At 45.9% G+C, this 20,000-nt stretch overlaps 1 protein-coding gene across 1 annotated transcript in view; it reads right to left on the bottom strand.

Annotated features, from left to right (window-relative positions):
* The window catches only part of grm8a (glutamate receptor, metabotropic 8a), a gene marked incomplete at both ends in the record, with an annotated part of 94,227 nt that overhangs the window by 27,474 nt on the left and 46,753 nt on the right, over positions 1–20,000 (bottom strand). The window contains 1 exon segment of the mRNA XM_083692540.1: positions 6,773–6,973. Within this exon segment, the coding sequence (XP_083548666.1) occupies positions 6,773–6,973 (201 nt within the window).

Below are 20,000 nucleotides of genomic sequence, written 5' to 3' on the forward strand. Positions count from 1 at the left end.
ACGCTCAGGTCAAGTTCATCATCTCACTGTTAATTAGCCCCGGCTGTTTCCCGTTGCTGGCGTCCATCTTGTCCTGAGCAGCAGCAGAGACAGCCTGCTGGTGATGGGCTATAATGAGAGTTTTCTTGGCATGGCCTTGTCCTCTCATCATTGCTCCGAGACTCAGGCTGAGATCTTAATTGTTTTGGCCCCGCTGACCCCCGTAGACAAGTTAGAGGAGCCCATTGACCCCTACCCTGACGAAGACCAAGATGGTTGAAACATCGGTACAAACATAGCTTATTAATTAAGACCTTTCTGAGTAGCACACAATAAATAGTGAGCTGATATTTTTGTGTCTGTCTGTTTTGTTTTTTTGTTTTCTGCTTTTTGGATATTGGAGTTTCCACCTGTACGGCATATCCTGAGAGATTCTCACAGCACTGAAAAGAAAACATCATAAATAAACTGTTCTGATGTTGTCTTATTGCACGAAACAACCCAGACATTTCAGTGGATGTGCAGGTAGGGTTTGTTAAGTCAATATCTCCATCAGGTTTTGAAAAGGAGTTTTAGCAGCTACTGTGTGTAACAGTTCAGGGTAACCGTGTCTTTGTTCTCCTTAACACTATCCAACAGCTTGTTAAAGCATCTTAAAGATAGGGCTCTGGGATATGACGTCATAGCAAATATGACCGGGGTGACGCTGCCAGAGACTTTGCCACAGAGAACAGAGTGTGTTGCGAGTTGTTGCAGATGAAACACTTTGGTTCGCTCTTGTTCACTACGATATATATCTGAAGAAAGTTGTTCTGTTTGCACGGGCTGTCGTCATGTCTCAGAGTCTTACTGTACCTTTAAGGAAACATCAACGTCATTCAAACACAAATTCAGACACACCGCCTGCAACAATATGCCATGAGATTGGCTTGATGTAACTGTACAAAGATCTCAAATAAAAGATAAAAGCTCGGCTTTATGACTTATCCTAAAGATAAGAACCAAGTTAGACAGGGAAAAAATCTCTCACTTCCATCTATCATGATTTTTAAGTATATTCTCAAAGTTTTACACAGAAAGAGGGTGAAGTAATCTGCTCTTTCCTTCCCACATCAGAGGATCAAAGCTTAGCAGGAGGCTTTATTTGAAAAGGAGGGAACCTTAGAAATGGTTGAGTATGAATACTAAAAGTGAGGACTTCACCAAGGCCGGCATTAAATCATTTGACGATGTGCTTCGTGATGACAATGGAGTCGTCCTGCGCGGTATGAGTCACTCTGCTATGACACACTCTGTGTGGGCACATGTTGGACACCTGAAGTGGACACACACTTTTTTCTATTCAATTCAATTCAATTCAATTCAATTCAATTCAATTCAATTCAATTCAATTCAATTCAATTCAATTCAATTCAATTCAATTCAATCCAATCCAATTCAATTTACTGGCAGGCATAGTTAGAATGCAGTAAACGTACAGTAAACACCTGTGTGGCATAGAGCAGAGGTGAGCAACTCAAGTTCTCAGGGGCGGCAATGTTCTAGTTTTGGTTTGTACTTTTCATAAAATAAGCAACTGACCAAATGTGATTCAGTGTGATTCACTCTCTGGGCAATCAAGGACACGACTGTATTGATCAAGTGCCCTCAGGAGAAGAAGACATCAACAGACACCTGTTCTAGAGGGAGCCTATTAGGGATCGGATGAATTCCTTTACTATTCCATCAATTCAGGAAGTGTTTCGAAATTCCAACGCTTTTTTTTATATTCAATTTACAGTTGAATTCAAAGAACCCACAAAGCTGAGTTAGAAACATTGGAACATACAGTACACCCAGATACTCAGATGTTTCCAAAGTATTGAACAAATATTTAAAAACAAATGCCCTTTGTTCAGTTACCTCATGGGAATTCAATTCACTTCCGGAATTGAAAAATAATTCGCCCCAACCCTGTGCCCTACTGAGTGCAGTGGACCGTGTAAACACAGAGTATTATGATACGCCAATGTCGTCTTCCACTACTAACAAAGGACATAACGCTGATGTTGTGATGAGTCTTTCGGTATTTGTCTGTACAAATTGTACAACATCTTCCTTAAGCTCGGTAGAGAGATGTCCTTCTACTTCAGCAGCGAGGACGCAGAGAAAACAATTCAACAGCACTCGTCTGAAATTAAATTTCCTCGGTCAAACGGCCCTTAAACGTGTGACTTTGAGATGCGATTCGTTACGTTGGAGCCCCGGAGGGACTTGAGGGGATTTGATGGTTGGGCAACACCAAAGCAGGACTCCCGAACACGCATTTCCCAGATACGAGAGTATCTCTACACATCAACAACGAGGAGAAGGACACCGGTTAATTTGATATTACGCTTGTAATCTCACAACACAACTGCCACTTTCCGACAGCGGTGCAGGCGCGTGCCGAGGCTTACTAGCGCCAGCTAGTGCTCAAAGCCCGGTGCTTCGAGCCTAGTGAACAAGTCTGTTTGAACTTTCACAGTTGGGCTTTGTAGTCGTTTACATTTACATTGACAGCATTTAGCAGACGCCTTTATCCAAAGCGACTTACAACAAATACATTTGTCTCAGTAAGTGAATCATCTATCCATCAGTCATCATAAGAAAAAGTAATCTATGGTAGGACCAGGGGCTATTGGCAGTCATTGGCAGGAGAGAAACTTGTACAGGGGGGTAGTGGGGGGTGAAGAGGTATTTAGGAGGGACCGTTAAGATGTAGCCTGAAGAGATGGGTCTTCAATCTACGGCGGAAGATTGGTAGTGACTCTGCAGTCATGTCCCGCCCCACATGATCTCCAGTTAACATTCTGCAGTTCGTAAAGTGGCGAACTATGGAGACACGAGCAACACATGAAATATTCCAGATGGCAAATACCAAGTAAAAAAATGTCGGAGCCACATCCTAAGTATCATGTTTTGGTTTGCAGCAATATTCATAGAAATATATACAATATATAGAAATATATACTAGTGTAGCTTCTCAAGCAGAATGAAGTGGAAACAGTTGAAGTGGGAAAACTTTCAGGAGGAGTGCAAAAGTACATGAGATGGGAGTGTTCTTTCAATGACCGCGGAGAGACACAAGAGTGGGGCAACTGGAGCTGAACAACACGCTATGAGATAAAGTCTGCACACTCTACCGTGTGATTACAGCTACAGGCACTGTTCCCTTATTGTCTTAAAGGATCTGCAATGCAGCACCATCTGTGTGTGCATGTGCATATGTGTGTGTGTGTGTGTGTGTGTGTGTGTGTGTGTGTGTGTGTGTGTGTGTGTGTGTGTGTGTGGTGTATGAGTGTGTGTGAGGGACAGAGACAAAGATAGAGAGAGTGAGTGTGTGTCCGTGAGTGCGTGTATGCATGCGTGCGTGCATGTATGTGTGTAGTGTGTGCGTGTGTGTGTGAGTCTGTGCGTGCGTGCATGTGTGTGTATGTGTGCAGGTGCTCTCTTCATCAGCGGGAGTTTCTGTCAGAGTTAGAGAGCACATCGATAACACCTTGGCAACGGAGGGAGAAGAGCGGGGGGAGGAGAGAGAGAGAGAGGGAAGAGCGACCTTACAGGTTCAGGAGAGAGGTCAACCAACTGTCAAATCTCACGCTCCTGAAAGGTTAGATCATCCTGCAGTGCCTCCCGCGAGGCTAGGGGGTTGTGGTGTCTGCAGCCGTCTGTGTCTGTACGTGTGTGTGTGTGTATGTGTGTGTGTGTGTGTGTGTGTGTGTGTGTGTGTGTGTGCTTTTGTGCGTGTGTGTGTGTGTGATTGTTAAGAGGCACAGAGGCCACTGCGTTTCCCCAGGTCGCTCCGAGGTTCGCCGCTGAATTAGGACCCGAGTGGAGATGCTTTTCCTCTCCGTCAAGACAAAAGGCTGGGGATTGATTTTCCGCCTACGTTGGGAAGCAAGGGGGTTCCTGACGGTTGTCTCTGCTCAGCTCCTCTGAGTTAGCTGTGATTGGTATGGATATCTTGTTCCTGCGGCGATGTTGTTCAGGGCACGACGAGACCCAACTCACTGCCCTATTCATGGAAGCAGATGAGTTGAATACTGAGTCAGAGAGAGGAGGAAAGGTGTGTTGTGTCCTGTCAGTAGACACACACACACACACACACACACACACACACACGCACTGTAGACATACTGTACACACACACACACACGCGCGCGCGCACTGTAGACATACTGTACACACACACACACACGCACTGTAGACATACTGTACACACACACACACACACAGACGCACTGTACACATACTGTGTACACACACACACACACACACACACACACACAAACACACACGCACACACACACACACGCACACACACATACACACATTGTGGTGCTAACTGTCATACGCACCCACGCATCCACGCACGCATGCATGCACGCACGAACACACGCACACACACACATACACACACACACACACACACACACACACACACCCCCCCCACACACACACACACACACAGACTTCCTCTGTCATGCCAGATGGAGTAAAAGAGCCTGCGGTCATACACACACATCGGAAACATAAGCTGCAACAGCCAAGCCCGGCAGAAAAACATACATTTTTTTTTTTCATCACTATCAACCTCACATTGAACTTGAGAGGCCAGAAATCAATATGAGCCGAAAACGTTGGCTGGGTGTAGTCAGCTTGAAAGCCTCACATCAAGGAGCCCCTGTCGAGACGGCATGTAAACAAGGACAGATAACAAACATCAAGCCCCTTTTACCAATCTATCTTCTGCCTCACAGCATTGAAAACGAAGCAGTCGATAAAGCCAGGATGTACTGCTCTTTGGCAAGTAGTCTAGTCCAGCAAAGCATTGTTTATCAGGCCTGCCTGCCTCTACCTGCCTCTGTGTAGTTAGAAACCGATCCAAAGACAAGTAGCAGGACATTGTGGGCCCCGGAGAGTGATGACTGTCTGAGATAACACGCTGATGGATTAAGAGACCTGTAGCGTTAGGATTCATCAGGGCCTGAGCCGTCCTGCACACGCCACTCAGACTGCGTGCGTGCGTGCGCAGGTGTGTGTGAAAGTGAGAGTGTGTGTGTGTGTGTGTGTGTGTGTGTGTGTGTGTGTGTGTGTGTGTGTGTGTGTGTGTACACGTGGGGCGTGCATGTGGGCGTGTGTGCGTGCGTGCGTGCGTGCGTGCGCAGGTGTGTGTGTGTGTGTGTGTGTGTGTGTATGTGCTTGTGTTTTTTGTTTTTTACTGCAGTACTGCAGTGGATTTGTACTTGTTTGGTCATTACAGCACCTGAGCATCAAGTCACAAGGTTTAGCACAGCAAGTTGCTGGTGTTGTACAATGAATGCCGCAGTGTATACACTGTAGCCTACAGCTCATCCCATTAGTGTTCCCTTCTGTCCGCAAGGACTCTGCTAAAGCCACTCAAGTGTGTGTGTGTTGTTCAGCGATTGTAAGTGGACTGTATTGTCACACTGCAAACACATTAGACCTAATGCTCTTATAGTATTAATACTTGTCTTGTGGGCCAGTTGCAGAATTGTGAGAAATATTCTCTGTGATTCCATCCAGGCAAGACGTTCGATCGTTCAACAGCCATTATGCAAATCACACTTGAAGGAAAGCATTGGACATGTATAGGCAGAGAGAGGAATAAATATAGGCGGTAACAAAAAAAGAACCAGAACAGAAAGAAAAGACATATTCAAATGAACTGTCTAATGTTATTTAGAAGGAGATGAATAAATTGTTTCGCCCACTTAAGATCTTGGGGGCTGGGAAAAGAAAGAGTCAAGTAAGCACAACACTCATGAAAACATATTTTGAGGCAATAAACCAAGAATTTAGAAATTGCAAAATGCTTACCATCTGCAACAAGCACAAGCCTGGTAAGCGATGTTAGGAAAAGTGGAGATATTCTCTGTGACAGATATTATTAATGAACAAGAGCGACTTTGGGTGCAGCGAGCAAGGACTAAAGGCAGTTAGCAGGTAAAGGAGGCCATCCAGGGATTGTCAGGGTTACATGATTATGTAAGGAGAGCGGGGTAGCGCATGAGGGCTTCAATTCGCTTGAGCAAATAGTGTTGAATTGAGCACAAAATACCTAACAACTCAGAAAACTTTACAGCATGATTGTTTATTCTTTTGTTTATTGTTTAATCTTTCACCATGTTCCACCAAAATTGCAATTACTCAACAGAGATGATAGTAAACAGTCTGCAAAAAATGCATTGCTCATCATGCAAACGCTAGTTGTACTGTGTCTATTAGAAATATTACGGTAAAGATGGCCAACCGCTAGTTGTACTGTGTCTATTAGAAATATTACGGTAAAGATGGCCAACCGCTAGTTGTACTGCGTCGATTAGAAACATGGCCAAAGATGGCCAACTTTGCTCAATATTTTCGGCCACTTTTTTGCTCATTCAAATTGGAGTCCATAGAGTATTAATAGAGTCCATAGAGTATTAATAGAGTCCATAGAGCGTTAACCGTTTCAGCGGGAGCCGGTGCAGAGAGAGATAAGGCTTTGAGCGTAAGGCTTGAGTCAGTAACCCTACGCACTGTTTGGGAGGACTGCTCTCTGAGAGGATGACTGAGGATTGGTGGTCACTGAGGGCAAAAGAAAAGGGAAGGGATGCATGAGATGAGGACGATGATGGTGAGATGATGAAGGAGTGTGTCTGTGTGTGACAAGCGGGGTTAATGGACTGCGTGAGTGTGTGAGTGTGTGAGTGTGTGTGTGTGTGTGTGTGTGTGTGTGTGTGTGTGTGTGTGCGTGTGTGTGACTCACCATTGAAGTTGACAGCTCTGATGTGGCTGAGCAGCTCCTTGCCGTCGATGTTGGCCATGCGTGGGCACAGGCCAGGGTACCCGTAGCACAGCTCCCGGTGCATGCGGTGCAGGGCATGGGCCATGGCGTACACCGCGTCCATCACAAACTGCACCTTGCCCTCCTGCTCATAGCTGGAGTCACGACCCACCTTCTCCAGGCCTGGAGGGAGAGAGGAGAGGGGGGAGGCAGAGGGGAGAGGGAGGAGAGAGAGGGGAGAGAGAGGGGAGAGGGAGGAGAGAGAGGGGAGAGGGAGGAGAGGGGGGAGGCAGAGGGGAGAGAGGGGAGAGGGAGGAGAGAGAGGGGAGAGAGAGGAGAGAGAGGGGAGATGGAGAAGAGAGAGGGAGATGAGTGAGGGGAGAGAAAGGGGAGACGGAAGAGAGAGGGGAGAGAGAGGGGAGAGGGTGATCAGAGAGGGGAGAGAGAGGGGAGATAGTACAGTTAGGAGGACAATCAACCTTCTCCAACCTTGAGACAGAGGGGAACATGAGGACCCTCAGACTATGCAACAAAAAATAAACCCTCCTTTCGTAGGGAACGAAAAACTACCTGGTACTCTTTTGCCTTTTTAAAAGCCTTAATCATAATAGCATCTTCTTGTATTGTAGAAAAGTTTCTTAACTGAACAGTGCAACTGAAAGCAAACCCAAAACTGACCTTTCTAACATTTCTAAACACTCAAGTTCATCTCTATTTCTGCTGAAGGGGTTTTCAGCTGTGTGGGCACGGTGGAATTATGGATCGACTACTTCAATAACACATACTGTATCTAGAGAAGTTCCTCATTTTACCTAATTAAGATAGCATACGCTTTCTCTCTCTCTTATCTCTCCCTTCTCTCTCTATCTCTCACACACACAAACACGCACACACACACACACACACACCCCCACACACACACGCGCGCGCACGCACGCACACAAACATTAATATACTCGCACACTCTCTATTGCGATTTAATATGAGTTTATGTAACCAGTCATTAGCATAATTAGCTAATAAATAATTAAATAAAAAAAGAGGCAAAAGCACAAGCTCCCTGATGCATAAACATGAAAATCAGTAATTGATTATAATGCTTTTTTATGTTTTCCATCAAAGTTATGAAAGTGGAACATTTTCATTTTCAGGGTCCGCACTTATTGAATTCATGGTCGCCTTTTACCACAGCGGCTAAAAAAAAACAACCTTCAGGCAACAAAAGCTAAATCAAAACATGCCTGGGTTAGGTGAATCAACAAGGCCGGCAGCCCTTCAATCAATATGCACGTCCGTGAGGAATTAATAGGGGCCTGGGAACAAAATCCAATTGACTTTTATAGCAGTTTCAGTGAGGAGCAGCGGAGGGAAGAAAAACTCCCCTGTGAAGTGATGCATCTGTTGTTGCAGCCCAGAGAGAGACCCACTCCCCTGGCTCTCTCCCTCTGTGATGGATCCAGAACTAGCGGAGGTGAATTGAAATCATGCTCAACAACAGCGGCTGTATGGATGATGTGTGGCTCCACTGAGCCGTCAGAACAGGCCCAAGGCCGTTCTGACCAGGGGAGGCTGGTGGAGTCAGAAATCAGTGGACGGGCTCATTGTAATGCATGGAATGGAATGACTAATGGGTTTTTGATACCGTTCCTCATTCCATTCAATGCATTCCACATCCTCCGATTTCTACCTCCACGGGCCTTCAGATAGGATAGGAGGATGACTCAGTGTATTTCTAAACAGCAAAGTGACAGTTGGTGCAGTGGTTTTGGAGCTGTGTTATGGAGGCTACAGTAGATAGGCGGTGACTTTGCAAATAAATGCTGGGGCCACACAAGGGTGTGTGTACAGGCCTGACTATGTCAGTAACAAATGTGATATCACAAAGAGCAGCTTTATTGTGTGTATGTGTGTACGTGTGTGTGTGTGTGTGTGTGTGTGTGTGTGTGTGTGTCTGTGTCTGTGTCTGTGTCTGTGTGTGTGTGTGTGTGTGTGTGTGTGTGTGTGTGTGTGTGTGCGAGTGCGTGCTTGCTTGTGTGTGTGTGTGTGTGTGTGTGTGTGTGTGTGTGTGTGTGTGTGTGTGTACGTACAGTAAACACAGTAAGGTACTGCACTAGATCAACAGTTTATAACACAAGCCCAGGCTGAGCCCTGAGCTCATAAATATGAATGAAGACATCCCACATCACCTCTTACATAACCCAGCACTGTAAATCAACACAGGGGACAACAGCAGAGAGAGACTCAATCAGTCCCAGGCCCCGGTATCTGACTCCCACTGCAACAACTACTGAATCACTAAACCCTCCTAGTCTAGTCCCTAAAGTATCACGAACACCCGCTCCCCGTGTGTGTGTGTGTGTGTGTGTGTGTGTGTGTGTGTGTGTGTGTGTGTGTGTGTGTGTGCGTGTGTGTGTGTGTGCGTGCGTGCCCACGCACGTGTGTGTGTGTGTGTGTGTGTGTCTGTGTGTGTGTGTCCCACTGGGATTTCTATTGTCTCCAGCCAAGCGGGTAATCACTCCATTCAGCTCATCATGGAGATGATAGGATTCATCTCACGTCAATCCCCTGATAAGACTGTATTACTCTACTGGCTTACAAAGGGCCAACATTACTGGCTTACGGGGGGGAAAGATATCAATTGCTGCATCTGTCTCTGTACACCAAAGCCCTATGGGCTTTAGCATGGTGCTAACTGTTGCTCACAAATCGAATTTTGAATAAAAATGTTTACCATGTGCGAAACAACACAACAGCATTCTAGTTCTGCATGTATATACGTGTGTGACAGGCGTGGTTTGACTCCCACATGGAAGACACAAGCATCTACCATTAGGCCAAGAGGACATCCTCAAGTTCTGTGGGGCGACACTTGAGATCATATGTTTCGGGCAGGGCTACCTCATCATGAGAGTGTGATTCCAAATCACCTCTGCTACATGACTGTGTGCAAAGGTATACAACAGCATTCTGGTTCCACTGAGTTTCCACAACACTGGAGCATTCATGAACAAGACTGTACAACTGGAGAGGTTTGAACCAGGGACCTCTCGAATCAGATGACCCAGGCGTACAGTGCATTCGGAAAGTATTCAGACCCCTTCACTTTTTCCACATTTTGTTTTGTTACAGCCTTATTCTAAAATGGATACAATTTTCCCTCATCAATCTACACACAATACCCCATAATGACAAAGCCAGGTTTTTAGAAATGTTTGCTAATTTATTAAATACAAAAAACTGAAATATCACATTTACATAAGTATTCAGACCCTTTACTCAGTACTTTGTTGAAGGACCTTTGGCAGCGATTACAGCCTGAAGTCTTCTTGGGTATGATGCTACAAGCTTGGCACCCCTGTATTTGGGGAGTTTCTCCCATTCTTCTCTGCAGATCCTCTCAAGCTCTGTCAGGTTGGATGGGGAGCTTCAGTGCACAGCTATTTTCAGGTCTCTCCAGAGATGTTCGATCGGGTTCAAGTCTGGGCTCTGGCTGGGCCACTCAAGGACATTCAGAGACTTTGTGATGGAAATCGTTCAGTGAACAACAATAAACGATGTTTGGTCTCAGTTGAGAGTTTTAATGCATATACAAAGTTTAAACAATTCTGCTTACGGCTGGATCAGCATTCCTTCACCAACAGTGTGGATTCAGATACTGATGCTGTGGCTGAGGAGAGGACCGTCCTTAACTCCAATGCTCATACGTCATAGGTCTAGGGGTAAACATATCTTGCGCCTCTTTGCTGATACAGAAGCTGGGAAAGAAGCGTAGGCGTTGTGAGCCACTATCTCAAACCTCAGCCTGCAGTTAGGAGTGTTCCAAGGTCAGAATAACCTCTTTGATGCAAGAAGAAGGAGCAGTCGGTTTTGGTTCTTCCTCAGTCACATAATTAAAAATAACGAAGTACATTGGGTCACAGAGAGGTCAATACATTTCATATATGACTTAAGCAAAATAGTACAAATATATTTTTTGCCATTAACAACTTGTCCCAAAGCCACTCCTGCGTTGTCTTGGCTGTGTGCTTGGGGTCATTGTCCTGTTGGAAGGTGAACCTTCACCCCAGTCTGAGTTCCTGAGTGCTCTGGAGCAGGTTTTCATCAAGGATCTCTCTGTACTTTGCTCCGTTCATCTTTCCCTCGATCCTGACTAGTCTCCCAGTCCCTGCTGCTGAAAAACGTCCCCACAGCATGATGCTGCCACCACCATGCTTTACCATAGGGATGGTATTGGCCAGGTGATGAACGGTGCCTGGTTTCCTCCAGACGTGACGCTTGGCATTCAGGCCAAAGAGTTCAATCTTGGTTTCATCAGACCAGAGAATCTTGTTTCTCATGATCTGAGAGTCCTTTAGATGCCTTTTGGCAAACTCAAACTTTTGGCTTTTTACTGTCATGTGCTTTTTACTGAGGAGTGGCTTCCGTCTGGCCACTCTACTATAAAGGCCTGATTGGTGGAGTGCTGCAGAGATGGAAGGTTCTCCCATCTCCACAGAGGAACTCTGGAGCTCTGTCAGAGTGACCACTGGGTTCTTGGTCACCTCCCTGACAATGGTCCTTCTCCCCCTATTGCTCAGTTTAGCCGGGCGGCCAGCTCTAGGAAGAGTCTTGGTGGTTACAAACTTCTTCCATTTAAGAATGATGGAGGCTACTGTGTTCTTGGGGACCTTCAATACTGCAGAAATTTTTTTGTACCTTTCCCCAGATCTGTGCCTCAACACAATCCTATCTCAGAGGTATATGAACAATTCATTCATTCCATTACATTTATGGCATTTAGCAGATGCCTTTATCCAAATACATTTGTTTAATATATAAAAAAAGTTAATCATCTATCCAGCAGTCATCATAAGATAAAGTAATCAATGCTCGGACCAGGGGCCATAGGCAGTCACAATGCTAGAAGAAGGATTTTTTTTATTACTAACAGGAGAGAAACTTGTACAGGGGGGTAGTGGGGGTGAAGAGGGCTTTAGGAGGGACCGTTAAGATGTAGCCTGAAGAGATGGGTTTTCAATCTATGGCGGAAGATTGGTAGGGGCTCGTTCTACCAGCGGGGCGCCAGGACAGTGAAAAGCTGTGACCGAGTAGTGCGGCTGCTGCATCCACAATTCCTTCAACCTCATGGCCTGGTTTTTGCTCTGATATGCACTGTCAACTGTGGGACCTTGTCGAGACAGGCGTGTGCCGTTCCGAATCATGTCCAATCAATTTACCACAGGTGGACTCCAATCAAGTCGTAGAAACATCTCAAGGATGATCACTGGAAACAGGATGCACCTGAGCTGTGTCATAGCAAAGGGTCTGAATACTTATGTAAATGTGATATTTCCGTTTTTTTATTTTTAATAAATTAGCAAATATCTCTAAAAACCTGTTTTCGCTTTGTCATTATAGGGTATTGTGTGTAGATTTATAAGGGGAAAAAATGAATTGAATCCATTTTAGAATAAGGCTGTAACGTAAAAAAAAAATTGTGGAGAAAGTGAAGGGGATCTGAATACCTTCCGGACGCACTGTAAATCTTCAAACCAAGAGGACCGAGGGCTACATTTGTGGTTAGAAGTCGCAGGCAGGGCTACCTCATCACAAAAGCGTGATTCCAAATCACTTCAGCTACGTACAAGATACTGCAGTATATTTGTATTTCACTAGGCACTGCAGTGCTGCTACAGCGTCACAGGGTGCTAGGTTTGATGCCTCGACTGTTGACAGAGAAACCGTGAATGTTCATTCTATTTCCTCCTATTGCATCATCAACAGTGCTATTCTCCTCTGGCTGTTGGGGGAAGCAACACCTGCCATGTTGGCTGTCTCTGTGTGTCTATTCTATCCCTCTCCGAACGAGCTTTAGTCATCACACAGTATGGTACTGTGTGTGTGTGTGTGTGTGTGTGTGTGTGTGTGTGTGTGTGTGTGTGTGTGTGTGTGTGTGTGTGCGTGTGTGACTCCACTCTAAGCTCTTTCATGCATCAGGTTTTGTTTAAACTGCGCTCAGTGTGTGCGGTGTGTGTGTGTGTGTGTGTGTGTGTGTGTGTGTGTGTGTGTGTGTGTGTGTGTGTGTGTGTGTGTGTGTGTGTGTGTATGTGTGTTTGTGCCTGACTGTGTGTGTTTGCGTATGTGTAGGCAAGTGCGTGTTCATATATGTGTGTGCCAGCCGCAGCCTGCTAAATTAAATTTGTCCATTCGGGTGTGTTTTAATAATCTTGGGGAACACAGGCGGCTGGTAGAGGGAATTTGCATTGCTCATTGTGGCTGTGTCATAAGCTTGACTGGGGAGGCAGATATTACTTCTGCAAACCTTCAGCAATCACGCCACTACAGCCGTACCTAGAAATCCTCTGACACGGAGCCTGGGAGAGTCTCATAACCGCTCTGCTCTGGGAATGAGGCCATTTAGAATAACACACCACAGCCAAACATTACCTATTGGCCTATCATCAGGGACCAATCAAAGATGATGTGTTTGTGCGTACCACTACCGAATTGTGCTGGATTTAGCACCGAAGCTCCCACGAGTCCCGTTGGAAATCAACACTTGAAAAAACCCTTGTGTTTCTTTTTACTCCCCCAAGATTTCCTTATTGGCTAGAGAGTCCTCGCATCCATTTTCTCAATTCGAGGTAAATCCGTCCTTATTGTGAAAGCAAAAGATGCAAATGAAAAGCAGTACTGAAGCACTTGAGAAGCAGACCTGTGCACCCTGCACTGAATCACACTGTAGCACCTCAGTCTGCTACTGCACGCGGGGTGACGGTTACCTCAGGCCAAAATGAAGGCGATGTAGATGTGTAGGGGTAACGCACCACCGCCTTTTCTCCATCAGCATTTAATATTAAAGGGGCAATCTCAAACGGTACAAGACTCAAACTGACTGGGTGTTTTGGTCGGCTAATGCTAATTTGCTAACGGGCTAAAGTGCTGCAATATGATTGATATCAGTGGGGACCAATGTGGCAGCTTAGCGCGTGATTGATGGCAATACGGATGACAGACGGTTTAATGATTCGAACAAGCGTCTCAATTAAACGTCAATTAGAATAGCAAATTCAATTCCCCCCTCCTACCATGACGAGATTGTATTTCTCTCTTTCTGTTCTTCAGCGGGCACTCCGTTTAAAGATGTAAATTGGATAAATTATAAAATAATTAAGTGGGGAAGGTCTTTGATAATAAAAATAAATGTAAAAAAACGTTTGATTCAGATGGTGTTGAATACATTTGCATAAACGGTGTCTAATTAAAACACATTGAATTTATCTCACATGTTTTAACATGTCATCAACCTACGAGGAGAAGAGAACACGCTCTAGGTGCTGCCTCTGTCACACACACACACGCACACACGCACACACACACACACACACACACACACACACGCACACACACACACACACACACACACACACACACATCCACACACACACGCACACACACACACACACACACACACACACACACACACACACACACACACACACACACACACACACACACACACACACACACTTGCCTCAGTACAAGATAAATGGGCAAAAGTTCCCTCTCGGTGTCACAAGCTTTTCTAATGGGCCCCAACTTCCTAATGACACTGCAGTATACTCAGTGTGAAGTGTGAAGTGTTCTCTCAATTAGACGTTGCACTCCACACTGCATTAATAAATAACATCACACACACACACACACACACACACACACACACACACACACACACACACACACACACCGTTATGCTTCAACATCTCTCTTCCCTAACTCCAACTCTACAGTAAAACTCCAGTTCAGAGGCAATCTGCCAAGACAGACGTGAATAGTCAATAGCACAGAATTGTAAATGAAGATCAGATTGCTTTTGGATATACATGACCTGACAACAGTGCGCTTATTAGGCCAAGCTTATTAAACGTGTCAATATTCGGTCCATCATTCATCACATTTAACTGCAGCTTCAACCTCTGCCTTTTAGGAGCTCATCAATAAAAGAATAGCATATATATATATATATACTACACTCACTGAGCACTGAACTCATTGTCATGTTCTGGAAACCAGTTTGAGAAGTATTTTTCTTTGTGACATGGTGCATTATCATGCTGGAAGTAGCCATTAGAAGATGGGTAAATTGTGGCCATGAAGGGATGCACATGGTCAGCAACAATACTCAAATAGGCTGTGGCATTCAAGTGATAAGTTGATTTGTATTAACCGGCCCAAAGTGTGCCATGAAAACATTCTCCACACCATTACACCACCTGCACCATGAGAAGGTGTACAGGTGTTCCTAATAAAGTGTTCCGTGAGTGTATATATATCTTTCTACCTGCTGTATCTATCCATCCATCAAGTTCCTGCGGAGACTCTTAGAAAAAAAGGTTTGAGTAAGTACCAAAAAAACTCCACGTGGCACCAAAAAGGGTTCGTCAAAGGGTTACACTGCAGGGACAAATGAAAAAAACCTTTTGGAAGAGTGTATACTTTCTCCTGTTTAGATTGTACAGTTCTCATTGCTGTGACAGAGTCAAGCAGGGCCCGCTTACTCAAATGCTTCAAGTTGCCCTTATCGGCTGGTAAAAAAACATTTAGGTCCAAACATATTTTCCTCAGGGCACACTAACCACTGCAGACATGTACAGCATTTGAGTGTGCGGGCCCCACTTTAACTCCATTACTGATGTTTCTGGCCCAGCAGAACGTTAAAAGGGCTGTGCGTATATGACTTGACAGGTATTCATCTGTGTGTGTATCCTCCTTGCCTCCTCCTCCTCCTCCTCCTCCCCCTCCTGATCCTCCTCCTCCTCCTCCTCCTTCGTCACTGGGTTATTTCTCAGTTCCTCTCTTAATGGATACCTGCATGCATGGCATCAACAGAGCCTAGTATTCCCCAGTGCTGTCAAAACAGTACCTTTCCTCCCCCCTACTTCACTTCTCCCCTGTTCTTCTCCTCCTCCTTCCCTCTTTTCCCCCTTTTTTCTTCTGCTCACACTGCACCACCTCTCTTCTCCTCCTCCTCCTCTTCTCCTCTTCCCTCACGCAGGGGTTATAGGGGTGTGAGGAGAGAGAGAGAGAGAGAGGGGGGGGGGGGATACACACTCAGGTGCAGAGTAGGTTAATAGGGGAATATGAATGTGGTTTGTTTCAGATGGTTTGTTCTACCTTCCTGTATTCAATCTCACGCACGCACTAAGACACAGGTGTTCCTTGTTGCGGTGGTAATTTGTTCTCTCTCTCTCTCTCTCTCTCTCTCTCTCTCTCACCCTCCTTCCCTGCCTGCTTATCGCCAGGTTGGCTTTTTCCAGAGAGAGCTTGAAAGTGGCAGGGGCAACCATAGGAGAGAGGTGGAGAGAGGGAGAGAGAGGTGGAGAGAAGGAGAGAGGTGGAGTAGAGAGAGGGAGAAAGAGAGAGTAGGAGGAAGTTGCCACCTGAGAGAGTTGCTATTGTTAAAAACAAGACGGACCGTGAAATCGTATTAGTGCAGAGGCGGCTGTTCTCCCTCACCCGTGTCACCCCCCCTTGCTGGCAGTGTGTGTGTGCGGAGGGTGTGTGTGTGTGTGTGTGTGTGTGTGTGTGTGTGTGTGTGTGTGTGTGTGTGTGTGTGTTGGGGGGGGGGGGGGGGGGTTCCAGTTTGGGTAATGAAGAAGAAATAGGTCACGCACAGCTGTTCACCTGTCGCACCCCCCTCTCTTTGTCTGTGTGTGTGTGTGTGTGTGTGTGTGTGTGTGTGTGTGTACCTACCTGCGTGTGTCTGTATGCATGTGCATGTGCATGTGTGTGGGGATGTGTGTGTGTGTGTGTCTGTGTGTGTGCATGTGTGTGTGAATGTACGTTGCGTGCGTGCGTGCGTGCGTGCGTCAGCAGCAGTAGAAATGCCAGGCTGACAGGGTCACAGTGAGCGCTCCCTGTGGTGTAGATGGATCGTACCAAGGTAACAGTGATGGATGTGTCTCTGAACGCTCAGTGATGGCCGCTGCCCGCTACAGTGATCGCCGCTTCGCTGCCTATGACAGAAACGACGTAAGCACAACGTCTGTCAGACACAGGCGCCCCAAAAACCTTGAGGTTTCACAAAAGCGAGCGCTTTGTGACATCAATTGATGCTCGTTGTCTTGAAGTGGCATCAAGGGACCGCAGATGCTAAAGACCTGGATGTGCTAATTGGTTAAAGCAGGAGGGGTAGGCCGAGAAGGAGCCTGGGTCTCAATTAGTGACCGAGCAGATGGTGGGGTTGACTGTGACTGGGGAGGAACACTGATGACCCCCTGCTCAGATAATAACTCTCCCCGGTCCTGCTTATTCAGAAATGGACTGTTTACACAGAGCTGTGACAAAAAGTAGCCTAATTAAAATCTGCGGTGTGTAATGGTGACACAATATACACACACACACACACATGCACAAACGCATGCTCACGCACACACACATAGTGTCTTTTTGTGGGGAAATGTAATTCTCCATCAGCTTGAATGAAAAAAGGTTTCCATTTTCACTGAATTTCCAATTAAAGGGAAAATGGAAATCAGTCAATCAATTTCCATAAACGTCTTACATCACCTTTTCTCGTGGCGCGGCGTAACATAACTTAATTAACTCATGCTGACAATGTAAGTAGAAATAGACCCCCTTTCTATGGATCAAAGAGAGTCAACAACAAGAAAAGCAGAACAGATGCTCTTATTGGCCTTATAAGAGTGTAGTCCAGATCCGGTCGGGATTCCCTATTATAGAAATAGAATCCTGTTCTAGAATTATATATTTCTACGTTCCCTATCCTCCTCCATTGGTTCCAAACAGTCTGTATGATTACAGAGAGTTTTAGTCATCTTCGGGATCGGTCATCAGATATGTTCACTAACATTGTCTTTCAGGTGCTGTGTCACTCTCCAACGACAGAGCGGGACAACTCCGGTCCCAGAGAAGGACGTATTGGTTACACACTTTTGCTCCAGCCCAACACCAACACAACCAGATCCGAACCACATTTAGTTTAACAAGCTCCATTATAAATCACCCCCCCCCCCCCCCCCCCAAAAAAAAAAAAAGAAAACCTTCTCCTGTGCGTCAAGTGTCCATCAAATGTGTTAGAGCTGAGCGATAGCATAAGTGTGCCACCAACCAGTGTCTTCCCCCTTTAGGAGACACTGTTAAATAGTCTTCTAATGATTCCCCTGAGAGAGATGAGAGTGCTCTACCCTCCCGGGCCCTAACTCAGAGGTAAACGAAAAACAACAGTGTGTAGAAACAATCTTGTGTACCAGGTTCGCCCAGCGCCCTAATTCCACAGTGTGGACCCTACTTTTATTGCTTCTGTCAGAGCCAATCCTGTTTACCGGTGGAATGGATCCGTTTAGGCCCCCGCGTGTGAGAATCACTCTCAGGGCTGAACAAGGTGGTGATAAATTGAAGGATCAGGCGGGTTTAGCTTTCGGGCCGCCTGACGTCTCCATCTCTCTCATAGATATGGGGTTTTCCACTGTGTGTGTGTGTGTGTGTGTGTGTGTGTGTGTGTGTGTGTGTGTGTGTGTGTGTGTGTGTGTTTCATTATGCACAAGTCAGGGGTGTCTGGTGGGGGTAGAAATAGGACGACGGCTCATTGTAATGCATGGAATGGAATGGCGAATGGTATCAAGAAAACGTGTGTTTGATACCATTCCTCATTTTGTTCCATGCCTTACAATGAGCCGTCCTCTGATTTCTACCTTCACCAGCCTCTACTGGCACAAGTGCATGCATTTGTGTGTGTCTATGTGTGTATGTGTGTGTGAGTCCATGATCTAGGATCTGGTAGGACTGGAATCCCCACAGTGGGACTGTGCACTTGGTGCTCTGGGCTTGGTGTGTGTGTGTGTGTGTGTGTGTGTGTGTGTGTGTGTGTGTGTGTGTGTGTGTTTGCGTGTGTGTATGCATGTGTGTGTGTGTGTGTGTGTGTGTGTGTGTGTGTGTGTGTGTGTGTGTGTGTGTGTGTCTATGTGTGCGTGTGCACGTGCGCGTGCGTGTTTTAGGGAGAGATTTGAGGAGCAGAGCTAGTTATTTTTTCAGGGTTTCTGCCGCAAGGAGACACGTGGTCGGCCTCAGGCGAGGGTCGGAGGACACAGGAACCTCTGTTGTGAGGACAAGAAGGAGAGCAGTCATGCAGAACCGCCTAGTCAAATATTAAGACCTCATTTGGCGAGACAGGAATCAGGCAAACTTGTGCTTGTCAGACCATGGACTCACAACAAACAACAAACAGTTGACCTGCTCCTGCTTACTGATCGTTCAGGGCCAGCGAACGTTGCTCGTGACAAAGTGGCCCGAAATTCAGTCGTTTTCAATGCAATTCCATGACACCCAGAGACGTGCAGCAATTTGACAGTTAGGGGACACGACCCGAAATAGGAACAAGCTCTGTGTTATGCTAATTTTCCCTGTGACTTCAGCGAAATACCAATCGGGGGAGAGGATGTCACGCTAGATTGTGTCACCCGGAAGGAATACCTTCGAGTGGAAGCTCGGTGATGTCTAATGATAAAATCGTTAAAACAAGCTACTCGAACCAGGACAGAAAGAAAAGAGGAAGGCAATAATAAAGGGAGGGAAAAATGTCCTATGACCTTTCACCCCACCACTGTAAGACCAAATGGGTGGCAAAGGGCAGTGAAGACCAAACAACAATGCTCTGATCACTATCATGTGATGGTGGTAAATGTCAATAGGGACACTGTGTGTGTGTGTGTGTGTGTGTGTGTGTGTGTGTGTGTGTGTGTGTGTGTGTGTGTGTGTGTGTGTGTGTGTGTGTGTGTGTGTGTGTGCGTGTGTGTGTGTGTGAGACACAGATCGAACACACACTGTGTGTGTGTGTGTGTGTGTGTGTGTGATACACACATCGAACACACACCACAACCCATTTCCTCCACCTGAACAAAGGCGACTGATATCCAATCAAATTAAATTCTCTTTGTTCTGTTGTGACTGTTCCTTTCTCTGATATGTTTTTCTGCAGTGTGTCTGTTGACGGCTGTCTATTCCATGTTTGTGTATATGTCACCATTGGACTATATTAGATGTATGAACTAAGCCATGACTGCATTCGATTGTCTGCTAGAACAGTACGTATGGAAAAGTGTGTGTATGTGTGCGTGCGTGCGTGTGTGTGTGTATCTTTAATGGTTACCCCCATACACTATACAAATGTTTTGTAGGTGTGTGTGTGTGTGTTATCTAACTGTGTGTGTTA

The sequence above is a fragment of the Argentina silus genome (genome assembly GCF_951799395.1).
Source record: "Argentina silus genome assembly, chromosome: 20".
In the NCBI taxonomy this organism is placed as follows: Eukaryota; Metazoa; Chordata; class Actinopteri; order Argentiniformes; family Argentinidae; genus Argentina; species Argentina silus.